We start from the raw sequence: 22,003 nt of genomic DNA, 5'->3' as shown, positions 1-22,003 counted from the left end.
TGCTGTTTGTCTTCAGAATATTGACACTAAATGCATTAGTCATTTTCTTCTTCCTGTGTTCTAATTTAGCAAAGACTATTTCATTTCATTATAACATGACAGTTGGTACTCTTAAATATGAAATGTTTCTTATTAAGACTATTTTTTTTCTGCTGGTCTTTATAAACTTTCTGTAACTAATCATGTTAGGCTACATTATGAGGCAGTGAGAAACACTCCCAAAATCTCAGTGGCTTAACAAACAAAAATTTATTTCTTGTTCACACCACATGTCACCAAGGAGGCTTTTCTCAGAGATTCAGGTGGATGGGAGCTTTTTTTTTTCTTTAAAACTGATGCTTCTACAATCACTGAGTCTAAGAAAGACACTGCAAATCATACCATCGTTCTGGCCCAGAGATCATACATGTCATGCCTGCTCACATTTCATTGGCCAAAGCAAATCATAAACTCACCTCTAACCTCAGAAGGGACAAGGAAAGAGCAATCCTATCATGTGCTGAAACGGAAAGAAAAATTGAAATGTTAGGTGACAGCCTTCGTTATTTCTACAGCCCCATGTCCCAATAACAAAGACCTGGAGAATTCCAGACAAGAACATCTTACAATGGAAATACGTAAGGTTTTTTGTGGTTTTTTTTTAACCCTTTAAGTTACCTTTTAAACTTTTAACATGGATGGTTTAAAAAATATATGAAAACCAACACTATATGTCCTGAAATAGTTAATGATCTCTTTCTGGAGACAATGTCTTTTGAATTTCCTGAGTTTCAACTACAAGATCCTAACATAAGCTTTGGTGGATAAACCATTACAGAGAGTTGCTCTGGGAGGATCTGATGCTCAACCAACCACACAGAAGCACTTTATTTAAAGAGAGTTTGGAAACAAAGTAAATTGGAACAGGGGCACACAGACCCTTAGGACCACACACTACATTACAGTCAACTAGTGGATTTGTCCTATATTAGATTTCCATTCAAGTGTGGTCCCAAATTTTGAGATTTCAACAACATAAATTTTTAAAAGATCAAGGTGACCATATTCTGCAAACTTTAAGCTGACTAAAGATATTCTTCTATGTAGCTTCCTCTTGGATTTATATAAAAATTATAGCACCCAGATTTCACTATTGCAATTCTAAATAAAGACAAAAATGTGTTCTCAACAGAGAAATCTCAACAGAGAAATCTCAACAGCTTTACTTGCAGCAATTGTTTGAGGGGACTAACTGTTAGAATTAGAATGTAGTCAGAAGAGCTGTCACAATGTCCCTGCCTCTCAACTCTGAAGCTGCAGTTACTCCATGTTTCTCTTAAGTATACTTTTATTTCCAAACAGGAAAAAAATCTTTCCACATAATCTCCTGCTGTGTCCTACTGAGCATATTAGCAGCAAAAAAAAAAAAAAAAAAAAAATTTAGAGAAGGTGCTTCCCTTCAGGTCAATATGAAAGTATGTCGGAGTGTGGGCACGGGTGAGGAGTACAGCCTCCAACAGGCAGGGCTGTGGAGGGTCAGAAGCCCAGGGCAGCTTGGCTTGGTGTTGGGTAGCCGGGAGGCAAGGGAAATGACCGAGTTACAGAGGTGATAATAATTAACACTAATAGCCAACTGCGGTTTACAAAGCCCCATGTAATCTCACTTAATCCTAAGAACACTAAGGTAGAACCTATTACTGCCTCTATTTCATGAGTGAAAAAAATGAACAATCAGACATGCTCAGCGACTTGTCCTGGATCACTTTCAGTAGCTAGCAGAGTAAAGGGCGGGTGACTGAAGGACGGTAGTACACAGCTAAGCAAAGCTAGTCACATAAGCAAGAAACATGCTAAGGGCTGTAAGACTCTCCATTAAAGACACAGCACCTGAGCTGCGCCTTAAAGGAAAGTAAAACTGTAAAAAGGTAAGAAAAAAAAAAGTATTCATAAAAAAGGACAAACAACAAAAGTACTGAAATGGGAAAGAATATTTATCAGTCGGTCATCTAGTTTGTCAGGTGTGTGTACATGTGGATAAAGAACTAAAAATCTAGAACTAGTGAAGTTGATTAGGGTGAGAGTTTGGAAATATTTTAACATCCAGCTAGGGATTGGATTATGGATTTAATTTTGTTAGGTATTACTACTGAGTATCCCAATGTTCCCCTCCTTAAACATGGAAGAAGATTATGAAATTAAATTGTGACAAGTTTGTATATTTGGGCAACTTTTACTTGTTTGTTGGTTTCTTTCTTTTGGCTCCATCAGATACTCATTAAACCAACTATTTCAGTGGCAAAAGCTTTTGTAATCTTCTCTGTGCCATTGAAAACAATTCCAAGTTTTTGCTAATTCCGAATTCCCAGCATGAACTCTTCCTACTCGTCACATAGTTTATTTGCTGCCTTCTTCCGGGCACAGCGCTATCCCCTTCTGATCCATAACAATGATATAGGGCTCTGTTCACTCAGGTCTTCTTTCATGTTTCTCAATAAAGTTTTATAATTTTCTCCCAAAAGGCCTTATGTAAACTTTGTGAGATTTACATATTTTTAATTAAATTTTCTCATTGATATAAAGATAATTAGCTTTTTAAATATTGAGTTTATATATTGCAACCCAGTTTAAAATCTTATTAATTTTGATATTTATCTGAGGTTCATTTTTTCTATAAACAATTCATTAAGCCTTGGCCGGATGGCTCAGTTAGTGAGAATGCTGTCCCATACACCATAAAGGCTGCGGGTTCAACTTCCAGTCAGGGTACATACCTAGGTTTGGAGTTTGATCCCTGTTCAGGGTGCATAATGGAAGGCAACCAATCAATTGTTTCTCTCTCACATGGGTGTTTCTCTCTCTCCCTTTCTCTTCATCTCTCTCTAAATCAATAAATGTATTCTTGGGTGAGGATTAAAAAAATAATAATAATAAAATAAAGACAATTATTTAACATAAAAATGACATCTTTGTTTCTTTCTGTCCAATTCTTATACATCTTATTCTTTTTCCCTTTTTTTTTTTTTTGCTTTATGGCAGTGACTAAGGTCCTATATAATCCTAAATACAAGTGATAATTGTGGGCATATGTCTTCATCTTGGTCTTATTTAAATATTTTTAACATTTGAGTATAAATTATGATAACTGCTGTATGTATTTGGTAAACTTGCTTTATTAAGAAACAAGATTCTAGTGCTAATTTGCTAAGAGTTTTAATTAATGGATGCTGAATTTTATCAAATACTCCCTCATCGACTAAGATAATCATATGATTTTTCTTCTTTAATGTGGTAAATTATGGTGATCAATTTCCTAATGATAAACTAAACTTACAAACTCGAGATAAACCCAAGTTGGTTATGACACCTTTTCTACACATGGAGTTGGAGTCTGTTTAAAATTTTAACATGTGTACAAGTGATATTGCTCTATAATCTCCATTTTCCATAATTTCCTTCACAGGATTTTTGTATCAAGCTTCTGCTATACTGAAAATATGAGCTGAAGTGTACTATCCTTTCTATATATATATGGAAGAGTTTATGTAAGATGAGAATTATTCTTTAAATAATTGGTGGAATATGCTGATATAATCATCTTGGCCTGGTGTGTTCTTGTGGGAAATTTTTGATAACTGATTTATTGTTTTAATTTTTATTGGTATATTCATGCTTTTTAAATTTCTTTTTTTAAGTATATTTTATTGATTGTGCTATTTTCTCCCTTTTTTTCCTCCCTTTTATCCCCTCTGCCCTGCAACCCCTCCCACAAGCATTCCCCTACCTTAGTTCATGTCCATGGGTCATGCATATAAGTTCTTTGGCTTCTCCATGTCCTATACTATTCTTAACCTCCCCCTGTCTATTTTGTACCTACCAATTATGTTTCTTATCCCTTGTACCTTTTCCCCATTACCCCCTGCCCACTGATAACCCACCAAGTGATCTCCGTTTCTGTGATTCTGTTCCTGTTTTAGTTGTTTGCTTAGTTTGTTCTTTTTTTTATTTTTTAAGTTCAGTTGCTGATAGTTGTGAGTTTGTTGTTATTTTACTGTTCTTAGTTTTGATCTTCTTTTTCTTAGATAAGTCCCTTTAACATTTCATATAATAAGGACTTGGTGATGATGAACTCCTTTAACCTGACCTTACTTGGGAAGCACTTTATCCACCCTTCCATTCTAAAGGATGGCTTTGCTGGATAGAGTAATCTTGGATGGAGGACCTTGCCTTTGACTTTGAATACTTCTTTCCAGCTCCTTCTTGCCTATAAGGTTTCTTTTGAGAAATCAGCTGATAGTCTTATGGGTGCTCCTTTGTAGGTAACTCTTTTTCTCTTGCTGCTTTGAAGATTCTTTCCTTATCTTTAATCTTGAGTAGCTTATTTATGATGTGCCTTTGTGTGTGCATCCTTAGGTCCAATTTCTTTGGGACTCTCTGAGCTTCCTGGATCTCCTGGAAGTCTATTTCCTTCACCAGATTGGGGAAATTCTCCTTCAATGTTTTTTTAATTAATTTTTTTTATTTTTAAATCATGTTTATTTAATACATTTGTCTCAATTTTTCCCCCTTTGCCCTCCTCCACCCATCCCACCCCGCCCCCTTCTCCCACAGTCAATTCCCACTCTGTTGTCCATGTCCATGGGTCATTCCTACATGTTCTTTGTCTAGTCCCTTCCCCTTCTTTCCACCATTGTCCTCCTTCCCCATCCCCTCTGGTCACTTTCACTCTGCTCCATGTTTCCTTGCCTGTGGTTTATTTTGTTTGTTAGTTTATTTTGTTGAATAGATTCCACTTATAGGTGATAATCATATGGTATTTTTCTTTCACCGACTGACTTATTTCACTTAGCATAATATTCCCTAGTTCCATCCATGTTGTCGTAAAATGTAGGAGTACCTTCTTTCTTTCCTTTTTATTTTTAATGCAGATTGATTTTATTTATTTTTTAAATGTCAAGGTCCATTATAAAATATTAAAACATTTAAATCCATTATAAAGTCTCAGCAATTAAAACAACATGACACCAGCACAGAAATAATCAAGTAGATCAATGAAATAAAATGAGGTTGTAGAAACAAATGTATATATCTGTCTAACAATGTAATATATGATTAAACTGATATTTCAAATCAATGGGTAAAATAAGGCTTATTCAACAAATAAAGTGCATGGACCACTATTACTTGAAATAAAATGAATATAAAGCCCTATTTCACACATTATACAAAAAAAAATTCAGATGAGTTAAAAATCAATATGTAAAATCTAAGGAGTTTTAGGAGAAAATACAAAATAATATTTTTCTTACCCTGAAGTAACATGTTGAAACCCAGAAGCTATAAAGTAAGATATTGACAATATGACCATATTAAACATTTAAGACTATATAGTAATATACATATAAAAAAAGTTAAAGGACAGGCAATAGAATAGTAAAGTATTTGCAACAGATCTAAAAAAGAGTTAATAGTTCTTTGGGGGTTTTTTAGGGAAAAAATTACAAACATTTAATCAAAAAATGGATAAAGAATACCAAAAAGTCATGTAAAGTTTTTTTTAAAAAATAGAAATAGGCAAGAAATATACAAAAACAGGTTTAGTTTCAACAAATAATAAAGGAACAATTAAAAGAACACATCACTGTCACAATCAAATTAAGTATTAAAAATATTGGTAATATCAAGTATTGGTGACTGTGAAAGAAACTGGTTATTCACATTTTTCTTTATCTTCTTAAAGCAGTCCCTTTAGCATATTTTGCAATGCTGGTTTGGTGGAGGTGTATTCTTTTAGCCTTCTTTTGTCTGGGAAACTTATTTTGCCTTCCATTTTAGAGAGGTTTGCTGGGTGAAGCAGTCTTGGTTGCAGGCCTTTGCTTTTCATGACTTAGAATATTTCTTGCCATTCCCTTCTGGCTTGTAGTGCTTCTGTTGAGAAGTCAGCTGCTAGCCATATTGGGGCTCCCTTATATGTTACTATCTCTTTCTCCCTTACTTCCCTTAGGATTCTCTGTTTGTCTTTGATATTTGCCATTTTAATGATGATGTGTCTTGGAGTGGGCCTCATTGGTTTCCTCTTGAATCGGACCCTCTGTGCTTCCTGGATGTGAGTGACTTTTTCTCTCCTCCAATTAGGGAAGTTTTCCATCATTACTTTTTCAAACAGGTTCTCTATCCCTTGCTCCTCTTCTTCTCCTTCCGGTATCCCTATTATACAGATATTATAACGTTTCAGATTGTCCTGTATTTTCCTAAATGGTTCTTCATTCTTTTTGAGTCTTTTTTCCTTTTCTTGCTCTTTCTGCTTTATCCTCCAGCTTGCTGATTTGATCCTCTGTTTCATCTAGCCTGCTTTTAATTCCTTCTCCTGTGTTCTTCAATTCAGAAATTGTACTCTTCATTTCCTCTTGCCTCTTACTGATAGTTTCTATGTCCTTTTTCATGCTGATATAGTTTGCAGTAAGTTCCTCATAGTTTCCCTGTAGTTTTCTGTAATTCTCTCTGAGCTCACTTAGCTTCCTTAGAATCATTGTTTTGAACTTAATATCTGATAGTTTACTTGCCTCTATTTTGTGTAGTTCTCTTTCTGGGGATTCCTCCTTTCCCTTTGATTGGGCGGTGTTTCTTTGTCTTCCCATTATTTGTGAGACTCTTCTTTTTTGCTTCTGCTTCTTAAATTGATCTGTCTTGACTTCCTGACTTTGTGGTGTGAACTTCTATGGTATGAGACCACTGTTTTTTTCTTTCTGGATCTGCCCCTGATGATGTCAGATGTTGACCCTGTGTGACCGTAAGCAGTCTGTTCATGACTTCCAGGAATCTGTCTGTGGCTGTCTCTTTCAGCTGTTAATCTAGTCACTCTGCACTCAGCAGGCCAGCTCAGAGATGCCACAGGGCAGGGCAGAGTCACTCTTGGGGGAGGGGTTATTGTGTCCTCTCAAGCTGCTGCCACTCAGGGGAGTGGTCTACCTGAACAAGATGGCTGCTGCTGTATGGGGGAGGAGTCAGCACCAGGATCCCGCCAGCTACTCTCTCAGTTCTCTCCCCAAAACCTCCTTCCCCAGTCTCTCCTCAGGCATCTCTAGCCCACTCTGCCCCAGCCTTTGCTGGAGACCAGGGTAAGTGGCTGCAAATAAAAATTTATGCATTGCCCTTTAAATGGCTCTTTGCGTCTCCAGCCACCTGTCTCTGGCAGAGAGCAACCCTGCCACTTTTTGCAGCTGGCTGTTATCTGTGTACTTTTTGGGCTCTGGTGCTGTAGGCTGAGGATTCCCACTTATGGTTTAGACTCCACTCTTCTCAGGAGGATCCAACTGGCTGTTTTAATACCCTCTGATGCTGTCGCCTGTGGGTGCCCCACCTGCCTTCTCGAGTCTCTGCTGCATGTCTTACCAATTAGGTTGTGCTAAAGCTGACTCTTCTGTCTGTCCAAGGTTATAAGGCTCCTCTCTCATTATTGTTCAGATGTTTGTTCCAGGTGATTTCTTCACAATCCAGTTGCAATTCCAGGTTGGTCCTGGGAGGAGGTCAATGTGACGTCCACTCACTCCTCTGCCATCTTGATTTTCCTCTATTATTTTTACAAATAGGTTTTCAATTTCTTGTTCTTCCTCTTCTCCTTCGATACCCCTATGATTCAGGTGTTTGAATATTTAAAGTTGTCCCAGAGGTTCCTAAGCCTCTCCTCATTTTTTTGAATTCTTGTTTCTTCATTCTGTTCTGGTTTAATGCTTATTTCTTCCTTCTGTTCCAAATCTTTGTTTTGAACCTTGGTTTCCTTCCCTTCATTGTTGGTTCCCTGTATATTTTTCTTTATTTCACTTTGCATAGCCTTTACTTTTTCCTCTATTTTGCATCCATACTCAGTCATTACTGTGAGCATCCTGATTACCAATGTTTTGAACTGTGCATCTGATAGGTTGGCTATCTCCTCATTGCTTAGTTCTTTTTCTAGAGTTTTGATCTGTTCTTTCATCTGAGCCATGTTTCTTTGTTGGCACACCTGTTACATTGTAAGGAGTGGAGCCTTAGGTATTCACTAGGATGGGACAACCCACTTTGCATTGTTGTGCTGTATGTGGGGGAGGGGTCAGGGAGAGAAAAATGCCACTTGCTCACTCTCCGCTGGCTTTCAGTCACTTCCCGTGCTACCCACAAGCAAATTGGGCCCTTTTGGTGCTGATTCCTGGTTGGGTGGGTTTGTGCACGTTCTAGGGCCATGTGGGTCTCTCCAATGAAGTCTCCTGTGAGGCTGGGAGTTTCTTCCACCACCTCAACCCCTACAGGTTTTTATAGCCAGAGGTTTTGAGGCTTTCGTTTCCCACACTGGAACCTTAGGTTGCGTGATCTGTCATGCTCCCCAATTGTTCTTCTCAGCTTACCCATGCACAAATGTGGTGCCATCAGGTCCAGCAGCTTCCACCTTGCCATGTGTCCTCTACACCCCAGCTGCTCATCCCCGCCCCTCCTACCACCCTGGATGAATGTTTCTTATTTAACTCCTTGGTTGTTGGACTACTATACAGTTCAATTTTCTGGCAATTCTGGTTGTTGTTTTAAATATGTTGTTGTCCTTCATTTGGTTCTGTGTGAAAGCAGAGTGTTATCTAACTATGCCTTCATCTTGGCCGGAAGTTAATTTCTTCTTTGTTATTATTTTTTTATCCTCTCCCAAGGACATGCTTATTGGTTTTAGAGAGAAGGTAAGAGAAAAGGAGAGAGAGGGAGAGAAATATTGATGCAAGAGAGAAACATCAGTCGGTTGCCTCTCACATGTGCCCCAACCAGGGACCAAACCCACAACCTAAGCATGTGCCCTGACTGGAAATTGAACTTGCAACCTTTTGGTTTATGGGACAAAGCTCCAACCAACTGAGCTACACTGGTCAGGGCTTTAACTTTTTCTTAATTCAGTTTTGAGAAACTATATTTCTTTTAAAATTTACCAATTCCTCTTAAATCTTCAAATTTATTGTATAAAATTGTTCATTCATATCGCTGATTATCTTTTTAAGATCTGCAGCATGTGTAGTGTAGTCCTTATTTCATTTATAATATACTTCATCTGTTTCTTGAAGAGTTGAACACAGAAGCTTAGGGTTAGCAGGTTTGTCAAACACCCTCAAGGCAAAACCTATCTTTATTATTATTGCAATACTTATTTATTTAGCTTCTATTTCCACTTTTTTCCTACCTTTTTTATTTTGCCTCTGAATATTGCTTCTTTCCTGCCAGATCATCAATTTATTTTAAATATGTTTCCAATGTTTCTAGTTGATTTCATGGCAGAGAGGGGGTTAACCATGCTATCCAGTTTACTATACTACTGGAAAGTGAAGTCAACTGTTAGATTTATTCTAAAGAAACCCTTCTGTCAGGTATGAGGATAAAGCATTAAATACTAGAGCAGAAAGTTAAGAGTGCTGTGACGGGGCACTGCAAATGAGAACATCATCTCTTAGGGTCCCAGATTTAAGAAGTCACCACTGATGGAACCTAAACCGTGTCTGAGGGTGGGGAAGGAACACTGGAAAGGAAGAGGCTCTTTACTTGCAGTACACTGAGTACACCAGCCTGTAACTCACTCACCCCTCATTCCCACTAGAACAGAAACACAAAGAGAGAAATGATGGTCCTTTTCCCTTTTAAAACTGCACTTGATATAAAAGAAAAAATGATGATGTATGCCCAATACCATGGTAACTCAGACAGCTCAACTGATGAATTAAAGTATGCTTGAACTTAAACAAGTTGTAGAGCATGCATATAAGAAACAAATACTATGATGAAAAACAAAAGATAAGCTGCTGAAATATATTTGTAATCCACTTATTTTTATATTTCACTCTTTGGTGTGTGCTACTTGAGAGAGCACTTTTCCAAGTTCAACACCTAAAATGAAAAAATGATGATGTGTTCTCAAAGGACGCTGCCTCCCAAACCTAAAGGTCCCTTCATAGCACATATGCTCCTGCTGCCTCAAACACTAGCCAGTGGTTTCCATCACCTCCAGACAACTGTCCTGCTCAGGACCTTACTTAGCACTGCAGGAGACATCAAGGCGCCAGATTTCAATTGTGGATTTTTTACAGAAGTGGGGAGATGTCACCTTTTTCTTTGTATATTGTGCTTCGTTTCAAGAGTATTTAGTCAGTATACTTCTTTAAACCTCAATGTCTTTCAGACTCTTTAGTAAAAATGACTCTTCCAGCATTTTCAATTGCAGCCTCCTCTGCTTTCCTGTGATGAATTTGTGTATATACAGGAATAAAACTAACAGACCAATTCAATTGTCAAATACCATACAGCCCATAAATCTGTCCTGCTCTTCTATCTGACAATTGGAGGCTCGGTTACTAGGCGAACTTGTCTGCCTGACTTTTCCTTTGAGACAAGTGATCTAGAAAATTTCTTGGTCTCATACTGATAGACTGACAGATTCCTGGAGATACTGCACCGTTTCACCAGATACACCCAGCAGATGCGAAACCCATCAGAAAATAAATCTTAGGTTCAAGCTAATATTCTTGCCAAACTATATTTGACTACAGACTAACATCCAAATCCCTTCCTGGAAAAAATCTTAGTCTGTTTTAAGTCAGAGGTTATATGAATCACTGTGCAATGAGGTATTACATCTGACCATTCCTATTGTCTAATAGTTTCAGCTGAGGTCTTGAAGCTGAGAACAACAGCTGTCCTGTAGACCCACAAGTCTAAAAAGAGTTAATGGGCGATGAGGTATAACTATACACCTACTGGAAAAAACTAAAATAAAAAAATAGTGACATTACCAAATGCTGTAAGAAACTAAATCCCTTATACATTACTGGTAAGAATGTAAAATGAGCAGCCAAAGAAAATAATTTGGCAGTTTCTTATAAAAGTAAACATATAATAACCATACAACTCCAACAGTCACTCTCCTGGATATTTATATCAAAGAAGTGAAAACTTAGGTCTGCACAAAAATATGTACATGAATGTTCATAGTAACTTCATTGTAATAGCCCCAAACTGGAAACAACTCATTGTTCTTCAATGGATGAATGGTCAAACAAACTGATAATATCCATACCATGGAATAATACACAGGAATAAAAAGGTACAAACTATTGATACCTACAATTCAGATCACAAGAGTGTTAGGCTGGCTGAAAAAAGGTGATAAACAATCCACACTGAATCTGTCAAAATGTGACACTCCCAGTATAGCATTCATTCCCAGCCTATGAGAGAGAAAGTTGGTTCAGAGAAAGGAACTTCTTTGAAGAGGATGTTGCCTGAACCAATGGAATATCCCAAAAAACAAGTGAGAAAGGCATCAAAAAGTACTAAGAAGGTAAGAGCCTTTGTCAGAGGGAAAACTCACATTTTTCTCCCTGAGTTGTCAGTTTCAGAGAGAACTCAGAAAAACCAGATCCATATCCCCAGGAGTGAGGGAAGATTTAAAACCAGCGCCTGACCCCTACTCCCTGTAGCCTTAAGACAGAAGGCTGGCTGGAGCTCTCTCTAATGGCAGAACTAGAGGCAGGATAGTTGGCGGGGGAGGTGCCCTTCCACTGAGGACAGGACAAGAGGCATGAGGCACAACTAAGGAGAGCAAGCACGTGTCACTGTGAAAGAACCTTAACCAACAAGGTAAGCTGTCTCAAGCAGAAAGAGGTTGGAAGCACCTCACAAGGGCAAAAGCTGACTGGAATCCATGCAAGTCTGCCAAAGTGCATCAGCTTTGCCAGGAATTGCGAGACGGAGACACCAGTGGAGAGTTGAGAGACACTGAAAGATCCAAAGACTGTCTGACACAACAGAGGACATTAGACAGCTAAGACAGACGACAGATAGCAGCAGACTGGAAACTCACTCCCATGATCTTCTTACCACTGATCCCCAATGTCACCTTGGAAAAGCTAAAAGCAGCAAAGCAAGCAGCAAGATAAAGGAGGACAGCAAGGATTTGTACAAGTAACAAAAACACACCTCTCCTCCTAACTGCATTTTCTAGGTTCGGGTGAGATCTGAGCTATGGAAAAAGAATAGAAGCTTGGAATTAGGTGAGAGATTGGGGTGTTGATTCAGATCAAATGGGATTTCTTAATACCTGACATGATACCATTTCACTGAGACCTGAAAGTGATAAAAAAAAAAAAAGCTAAGGAATTTGTCCATGGTATCACCAGGAAGGAGAATGAAAGAGCTCACAGAACATGTCTAAAGGGCCCTCATAGGGGAAAAAAATCAAGCTACATCCTTAGTGCCTCCTGCCAAGTCCAGTCCTTTCAATACATCTTAAGTTCTCACATCCTTCCTGTGATCTTTGATAATATACCAACCTGTACTTTTCCTGATGCAATCTTTGCTTATGGTAAAAATATCTTCCTCTGATGTCCCATTTCACCTATTCTTAAGTGTTTTGAAGAGTTATACAGGGTGGGCAAAAGTTGGCTTACAGTTGTTCATATAGGAAATACGAGAATAAAGAATAATAACAAGAATAAACTGTTTCACATACTTGCAACTGTAAACCTACTTTTGTCCCACCTCTGTATTTACCCCAAACACTGTTGTTTTAGAAATCTATGGATTTCATAAGTCAGATGGTGGATTACTGCAATTCAAGTATTTCAACCTCACGATTCAGCCGTTGTGCTTTCTTTTTCATCAGATTGTGCTGGCCTGGTTTTAGTCAATGCCACTGTTGTGAAACAATGGTAAATATAAGTTTCTCTGGGAGTCCTATTGATAATAAATTAAAAATAAGGTCATAAAAGTGAGGTCATGTGGGAAGCTTATGTAATTTGGAAGCCACTTGAATTATTACCTGTTATCTCCACTGAGAAAATGATCCCTTCAGAAACTGCCTCTCACATTGACCAGCCCTGCGGCTGTTGGCCAGAACCCAGTAGATCCCTTGTCCAAGAAAAGGTGTGTTGGTGTTTTCTTCTTAATTAACCTACATTGATTAACAAAGTCTCCTAAAGATGATTCACAGTCAGAACGACTTTGCGAGTCACTGGAAAACCTGAACTTTTCCCAAATTCTACCTCAAAGTGAACAATAGCGGAAATGTTCTGCAGCTGGTTGAGTGATGATAGAGGTGACTTACTGAATCAGAGTTCTTTGAAGCCCTCTGTGTAGCTTTTACCTGTCTCCACAGGCAGACCCACTCACATCTAAAAGGCATCAGAACTATCACTATCTGTCTTAAGCTGTAACACTTTAATGTACAAAATCATCATAATTCAGCAACAAAGGGTACCAATTACCTATATGTTGAAATAATAGGCAAAATATGCCAACATCAAAGTTTCATGATGATAAATCACTGAGAGAAAGAAGCATACTACGCATAGTTTATACATAATATGGTTTTATTTACGTGAAGTAAATCAGATACTACTAGATATACACACACAGTAATTGTATGTGCAGTGAAAACTAAGGTCTGGCTATATAGTCAATAATAACTGCTAACGGTGGTTCCTGGGGATTGAGAGAACAAAGAACAATGAAATTTCATCTTTTTAAAGGGGTGGATAGAAGGGGGTATAAGGGGATAAGTGGTAAAGGAAAAAATACAATAAAAAATAACCTTAAAAAATTTAATCTGTTTACACTCTTCTATATTGTTTAAATGTCTTATAATGAATATGTCCTATTTTAGTAATTCTTACAAGAACCATTTAAAAAGGACGAGCACTTTTTAAACCATTCCTGTATTGTTAAAATAAACTTTAATTCAGTGCTAGGAGCATGTGGTTTAAGTAATGTTTATGGCAGAAACACTTGGGTGTTTTTGAAAAATATACTTCCTGTACCTCATCTCAGCTTTAATAAATCAGACCCTCTAGGAATGAGGTATAGGACTTCATGTTCTTGGCAACCACACCCTGTGATTCTAAACTCTACCATTCTAAATTTCAGTAATCAAAATTAATGATGTAGTTGCTTAAAAGTCAGCAAATGCCAGCAACTCTTAGATAAACACCCACCAGCTGCCTATCAATCTAAAAGTGACAGTGGTTAGTATAGGCTAGTCCAAAGGGAGGAAAGGCCAAGTAAATAGATTAATGGCTCAAAACACGTGGTGAGCCCAGGCACACTCTGAGAAGCACTGTCACATTATACATGACAAAAACTGCCAGAAGTGAAGAACTATCCTTATTCCTCTCAGAATTCTCATCTGGTCTGTTACACACAGAGGCAACAACTAATATCTGATGGACTATAAATCCATATAATGACTTGAATTCATATTTAAATTAATCTTCTCATGCTTAACATGAAGTAAAACCCAAGAGGTAGCACTTTCTGACAAGATCTGGACCTAAATTATTGTCAAGTAAACTGACATTTGTTTCCATTTATAGAATCACTAAAATGTATCTTGACTTAATTATACTCTATATTTTAATCAGAAATATAGAACTGAAGAATAATTCATATAGTGACACCTTCTATGTTCCACTACTTGAATTATCTTTTTGAAAGCATTATTAATGTAAGACATTCCAAGAAGCGCACGTTCCTGGGGTAAGAATAAGACATTCTCAGAACAAATGCATCTATAATCCAATCTAGAGCAGAGGCTTTGTGTCACACAGTACTAGTGACAGGAACAGTAGTTACCAGAGGTAATAGAAGGTTTTTTCAATTACTGGCCCCATTACAAAACACCTATTGTTAGTGGAATTAGAAGGGTTACCAAGGTTCAATGTATATCCAGCTAGGAGCAACACTTGGGAGATAAGTAGCAAAAGCTTGAGTTTACTGAATTTATGAGCACTACTGTTTTTGAAACTCGGGTGTTTGTTTTGTTTTTTAGGTTTATCTATAAGTGATCCATCTTTCAGGAGCCATGAATTATTGTGGATGTCTTCTGCTTCCTTTCGTATTTGAAAAAAGACACATATACTATTGCAGTTCTGGCCTTTTTCTACAGATGGCATCCTGTTTTATGTTGCACAGCACTTACAAGCACAATCAGGTAAAGTCAGCAGGATTTTTGTGTTCAGAAAGAAAAAAAATTGTAATGAATTCCCAACAGTCTATTAAGTAATATGTAATGACATATTTTTATTTTTTAAATCACCTAGTCTATAAATATGTAAACACTTGATACCTTCATGTTCTTTGTTACTGCAAGTGTTATGTTTATGAATTGGCTCCCTAAATACAAATGTTAATAAAACAGAAATAGCTTCATTAGAATTAAAGTTAGCAAAATCCATATATAGTATATGCTCAGCTTTATAATGCTCCATCAAAAAAAGGTTGAAGCCATGGCTGATAGTCTATATCAAAAGGAACAAAATATAAAAGATTTTTAAAAGGAAGACATGGCTGATATATTTCCAGGAAATCCATCCACATTCACAGACCCCCAAATTTTTCTTTAAGTAGTTCTGTCTTCTAAATGGTAAAAACCTAAGATCCACATCTCAAAATAAGCTTACAAAAATTTTAAACTATAAAAATTGCATAATTACTGTAAAACAATATGGAATAAAAATATCCAAGTACTATGTTCCAGTTTTAAAAATTGATACTTATTACTTTGTTCTTAATTTCCACTTTCATATCTTCCTCTAAAACTTTGACAAAGGCATTTGCATAGTCACATTTTTACTGCAAAGTATTTTTTAAGTTGTACATTTAGACTTTTCATTTTGTTTCTCAGAAAACAGAATTTTGGTATTGAGAAATAATTAAATCAATTTGTCTATCATAGTCAACAGAATTCTTGCTCTTATTTTCACAGTCTAACCTAAGTAATTCTTTTAAAGATGTCTTAATATGTTGCTAAATGATAATATCAGAGAATTAGAAAAGAATGGTTTTATCTCAATGCACTGGTGAAATGCCTTCAAAATAAATTCAAGGAGAAAAGGTGGTAATTTCAAAGAAAGAAGACAACGTAATTGAGCCACAAAATGTCTTACAAGAGAATTGTTCTCCTGAGATTTGACATTTGGCTTTAAATGCATGATTAATTTAAGTCTCCCTATGAAAATGCTAAATGGAAGAATCATGCACAAAAAGAAAATTTCTGTTTATAAATCTAGGCATTAAGATGTAATCAGCTTTAGTTATATAGCCCATTTAAAAAAACCTCAACGTTAACCTTCGTATGGTAATGGCAGAAAATCAAGAGATATTTGGGACTCCCACAGGCCAACAATGTTGTACTATAATTTAACAATCAGTGCACTGGATACATACTTGTGTTTATGTATATAAAATTAAAAGCTCATACACATTAACACTTATAGGAGGCAAGAACATATTTTTTTATGTTATTGTATTATAGTTCATGAAAGTCAAGATTTTTTTCTCTTTACCAGCCATTACACACTATTTACAAAGAGAATTGAAAATAGATTTATTAGTTTCATGTCCTGATTGATGCTGTATTTAACACTTAAGGGATCATAAAAACTTTAAAGCATTGAAAAATCTAAGCTCTACATTTGCAGACTTAGATTGAACTAATGGTACTTAACAGATGAAAGGTATATACTTATTTATTAGCAATCAAGTGGTGTAACAAGTGAAATGTTTGTTTATTTAAGGTTGCAAAAAATAGAGGTGACTATTTTGCAGCTTCTCTAAAAACTATGTCTGATTTAAACATTAACCAAGCCTTCTAAGTTCATCCTCTGCTAAGAGGAGTTGTTAATAAAAAATTCCCACTTAATACACAATGTTGAAAATCACAAATTTACATTTTCAGTGGCCAATTAGATTTTCATATGTGCCAAACCAAATTCTCAATTAACAAGGTTTCTGTGTTTCTTCAGAGATAATTTAAATTCAAATAGTGTAAAATATAAAACAAAAGGATAATTTGAAAATTACCCTTTTAGATCTCTGATTTTGGAGAGATAAGACTTTGGCACCTGTTTATCCATTTCTGCTAAATATTTAATATCATAAAATTTTTTTGACACAAAAATTATCAATATTATGTCAAGCATACATTAAACGCAGCTGGATTCATCTTTTTTTTAATTTTTAATTTTTTTTGATACATTGGTTGGTTCTTCCATGTGTGCTGACCTGGAATAACCAAAATGCAGGTGAACGGGAACAATGCTCTAACCAACTGAACTACCCGGCCAGGGCAGGAATTCATCTTGATACACTTGTAATCCTCAAATATGTATTAAGAAGCCTAGTCAACTACAATATAAAGTTAAAACATATTCAAACGACTGACCATAAAAGATGTTATATTACCTTTGCTTTTCTTTTTAGAGAAAAATGTATACAAAATTCCCTTAATAAGTTGTCTGTAGTCTCATCACAAATGTTAGGTCCTACCAGGTTCCTTGATCTGTGGTGCATGGCGGGGACAATGGCAGCGCAGAGGAGGGCGGGCAGGCCCGTGGCCTGGTTAAACATGGGAAACAGCAAAGGTGCATTGGTGTATGATCTTCATTCCACTTACAGGCTCACTTTCTTGTAAGGACCATCCACTAATGGTAAACTTTTAACATTTACCCATCCTAATGCCAGTCTGTGTCTACAGCACCATTTTCTAGTCAACTAAAATAAAAGGCCTGCATGACAAAAAGCTGCAGGCAAGCTAAGAGCAATTTTAGCTTCTGGGGCCAAGAGAGAAATGCACCCCTCCCCTTTTGTTTTTAAAGATTTTATTTATTTTTAGAGAGAGGGGAAGGGAGGGAAACATTGATGTGAGAGAGAAACATTGATTGGTTGCCTCCTATATGGGCCTCAACCACTGATTCTGTAACCATGGGATGTGCCCTGACTAGGAATCCATCGACCATTTGCTTTGCGGGAGGATGTCCAACCAAGCCACAGAGGTCAGGGCTTGTCAATTCTTCTTAAGAGAAGAATGTACCAGCAAAGCCGTGTGAAAATAAGCAATTCTCCTTGCTCTTTCTTCTGGTTGGCAACTTGACTAGTGATACAGATTTACAGCTTCCGCCTTCCTAATCATCTTCTAGAGAATTTTTTATCTCAATGGAGTGCTTCACGGTAAGTTTGCCATAGGACACAACATAAGTAACAAAAGAAAGTTCTTCCATTATGTTGTGAAAGAGAATTGATTTGTGTGCACTTGCAAGCCAGAAAACATATTCAGAGTCCTTTAAGTTTTTAAACTTAGTATCAATTATATTTCACTGTTCTAGTTTTTTATGGTATAAAAAATTTAAAGATTCAATCTGTATTTAATATTTTCCTATGTAAGCTGTTTGTAATGCTGCTTCTCTTTCCTTAGCTTAAAATGTTGTTCATGTTAGAAAGTATTCAATAAACTGGATTTCTTCCCTCTTGGATGAATGGAAAACCAACTTACATGTTATAGGATTTAATACCATCAAACTAGTATTTAAGAACTACAGAGTAATCTCACCCCACAACTATACAAAGGCATTTCTTAGTGCGACAATTATTCATTGAGTATCTCATTATGTGCCAGGCACTCTGCTAGTGCTGGGCATAAACTGTTGGGCCAAATCAGATACAGCCATGGTTCTCGTGAAGCTTTCAACAAAGTGAAGGAGGCAGCTATTAATCATGTAACAGATGTAATGATGTGGATTATAGTCACTAGAAATTGAGAAAATGATTAAAGGGAATCATACTTTGCATGGTCTCACATTTCACTCAGATGGAAATGATAGGTATGACCATAGAGCAGCTAGGCCTCCCAAACATCCGAGAGTGGACTGGTGTGGGCCACAAGGGGAGAGAACATTATTTGCATGTGGGAGATGAGGCTGCCTGGCACTTTGAAAGGGGGAAGAGGAAAGAGTAGTAGTATGTGCCAGGAAATCTCCCTGGATAGAAAAGGAATGAACTTTTTATTGCTTGTGAAATGTTAGGGGAAAGGGAAAATGCTGTTTCAAGGATTCCTTCAGGGTTTGTTACGTAAACCACTTTGCTACCCTCTTGAAACAATCTTACACGGAAGGGATGCATTCTTTCCCCAGGCCTGTAGAACTGCATTTCCTTTTCCTCTGAATGCCTCATTGCAACTTCATGTACATGCTGGACCACTGGTTCAGATATTTTCACACATGACTATATAATTATGAGGTAAAGTTTGTGAAGGAGAGAAAACTCATGCTATTAAAACATTAATAGGGAAAAATAACTCACCAAAAAAACACTTCTCTGAGGAAGTTGCATTTGATCTGAGACCTCAGACAGGTAGGAGTTACCTAGATGAGGCGGAAGGGGGTGAAGTGTTCCAATAAAACAAAACAGTATGTGCAAAGGTTCTGAAAACAAGGGGATGAAACTCTAACAAGGTCAGCATTGCTGAAGCAGAGTGCAGAAACAGGGAGAGAATACACTCCAGGCAAAGCTGGAGAGGGGCCAGGAACCTGCAAAAAACATCTTTTATTGTCAGTCGTTTGAATATGTGACTTTGTCGATATGTTAAAGATTTTAAGTTCATATTCCAACAACAGTTAATACCATTAAGGGTAGTATAATAAAGAGAAATTCTTTTCATACGATTTCTTTAGCTTTGATGTAGACCACAAAATCTACTGGAAAGGAAGAGTGATGATCATATACTAGAGATGACAGAAAATTTAAAGTGGCAGGGTAGAAGTGGACAGAATCAAATGTTTACAACGAACCCAAATGCTAATAAATGTTTGATTTCAGAGTGTGTTTGACAGGTTTTGTGTGGATCAAAGAAAGAATATATCCAAAGATCACACTTAAATTTTTGGTTTGAAGAACTGAATGGAGGGAGTGACTCGCTGAGTTTGGGAAGACCAGACGAGGCCAGGTGTATGGGAGGAGGTTCACAAACTGAGATTTGATCGTGGCAGTTCGAGGAGCCTTTAAAACACCCAAGCAGAGCTCTCAACAAGGGGTCTGTGTACTTGCAGACAGATCTTGATGCCAAGGGCATGGCTGAAACACATACAAAGGTTTTCAGAGCACCACTATTAACTGCTCCTATTTTTTTTTTACCTACCTTCCCAATCTGTCAAAACAAAGTAAGTGGCTTCGAGTAAATGTTACTTTTTACACATTCACCCTTAACTAAAATTATTAAAGGAAAACCTCACTTGAACTTAGTACAATACATTCACTAGGTGGGAAATATTTACCAGGGGAAACTTATGTGGCCAATTCCAGAACAAAAGAACAAAGAATGTGTGAATGTATACACATATACTTTGATCTGAAAATGGCAAGAAAATGCTCTACCATAATTATGACCAAGGCCTGTTACCTTCTTTTTCCAAAACCAAAACTTACTCAAGGGGCCAGAAAAGCAGTATTTAATGGAGTAACATTTCACTGCTACTAAACTGGTTTTCTTTCTCAGCAGGTGATTTTTTATGAACCTCTTTAGTAAATGGTTCTGTTCAACTTCGCTACAACCTTGGTAACAGAACTATCATTCTAGAAACTCTGAAAAATAACTATTACTGCAAGCACTTGGCATGTAATTAGAGCCGGAAGACTTGGTGCAGAAGGCTACCTGGATCTGGATGGGATGAACGTAACAGAAAAAGGCAACATTAAAATGAGCTACCTGGACACACATACTGACTTCTACGTTGGAGGTGTGTCATCCTTGTCTTGTAAATCCCATGGCAACAGCAAATGAAGCTGTAGGTTTTCAAGGTTGTGTCTGAGAAGTTATTATAAATAATGAAGAATTACAATTAACTGAATTGGAAGCAAAAGATGGTTCCAATGTAGGTGATTGTGATGGGACAGCCTGTGGGTACGCGTGCAGAAGTAGGGGTGAATAGCACCCCTTTTTTTTGCAGGTGTTTGCCACAGTGGACTGGAAATACATGTGACCAGTCTGTGTGCGGTTTGAATCTTTGTCTCCACCAATCTCATATGTACACCTGACCAGTCATTCTCTTACAGTTGTGTCCTTGGGTTGAATGGGAAGGTACTGTGAGAAAACTTCATTTTCAACTGTAAAATTTATGAGTAATTCTTACATTAAATACATTGATCCACACTATAGAATAAGAAACCTTCAGTTCACTATTGTATCCTTAAATTTCAGTACTACTGAAAGAGAAGGCTTAATTGTATGGATAGGAAAGGCTCAAAAGAAAATGATTTCCTGGTAACTGGTCTCCATAATTGGGCCTTGAAAATAGCAGTTAACTTAGGAGAAAGTATCTCTGTACCTATGATTTATAGCCATGTTACATTCTGCTGTAATGCATGGCACTATAATTCAAATCACTCTTATTAAGGCCTACCTAGATGGCAATCTAATCCTCTCTGAGGATATTGATCCCCCCCAAAATTTGTTTCTCTAAACTATGGTGGTATTACTTATCTAGGGGGCTTTGGATATGGCCAAAAGGTAAACACTGTTACTCAAGAGATTTTCTTAAAAGGTTTTGTTGGTAAAATTAAAGATGTATTTTTTCAGGATTCAAACAAAATTGAGTTAATTGAATCAGAAGGATACAATGTTTATAATGGAGATGGAGAAAATTAGGTTACACGAACTAATGGTGGTTATCTTATACAAAATATATATGAAAATGTTGTTCTTTTGGTAGTTCTTTGGCACATTACGTACTGAAAATCAACTCTTTACTATTACCTGAAATAGTCTAAATGCTCATACACTTTTTTGTAAGATTATAAATATAGCTAAAGAGTCTGTTTTTCCTACATCTAATTTACCTGTATGTTGGTTATTAAGTTTTCACTCCATCAGTTTACTTAGTGTTTCTTCATCTGTGAATTGTTTTGAAATAAAATTTAGGTGGAAATGAACTAGTGGTAACACACGAAGTAAAAAATAAAAAAGCTTAAGTTATTAAAAGGAAAATAAAAATTATATAAGGGAGTATTCTATACATGGCTCAGATATGAATATTCACGATTGGTAATACAAAATTTGAATACTGACTTAACCCAAAATTTGTGGGAAGGTGGGGGAAACCTGACGAGTTAAATCCTTATTTTCCACAGTAAGTCACCAATAAACATTAGTTTTTGTAACTTTTTTAAATAGCATATACATGTCACTTACAAATACGAAGGC

The 22,003-nt window shown here is 36.9% G+C and overlaps 1 protein-coding gene across 1 annotated transcript in view; it reads left to right on the top strand.

The window, feature by feature from the left end:
- The window catches only part of EYS (eyes shut homolog), a 1,478,297-nt gene that overhangs the window by 1,454,970 nt on the left and 1,324 nt on the right, over positions 1 to 22,003 (top strand). The window contains 10 exon segments of the mRNA XM_054568619.1: positions 14,801 to 14,962; positions 20,303 to 20,387; positions 20,389 to 20,553; positions 20,555 to 20,725; positions 20,727 to 20,823; positions 20,825 to 20,859; positions 20,861 to 21,045; positions 21,048 to 21,171; positions 21,173 to 21,240; positions 21,243 to 21,448. Coding sequence (XP_054424594.1) covers positions 14,801 to 14,962; positions 20,303 to 20,387; positions 20,389 to 20,553; positions 20,555 to 20,725; positions 20,727 to 20,823; positions 20,825 to 20,859; positions 20,861 to 21,045; positions 21,048 to 21,171; positions 21,173 to 21,240; positions 21,243 to 21,448 — 1,298 coding nt within the window.

This window comes from Pteronotus mesoamericanus, unplaced genomic scaffold (genome assembly GCF_021234165.1).
Source record: "Pteronotus mesoamericanus isolate MK-2021 breed Mesoamerican mustached bat unplaced genomic scaffold, CSHL_Meso_final contig_20, whole genome shotgun sequence".
NCBI classification, from domain to species: domain Eukaryota; kingdom Metazoa; phylum Chordata; class Mammalia; order Chiroptera; family Mormoopidae; genus Pteronotus; species Pteronotus mesoamericanus.
Note: the sequence above shows the minus strand (reverse complement) of the source record. Positions and strands in the feature narration are given on the sequence as shown.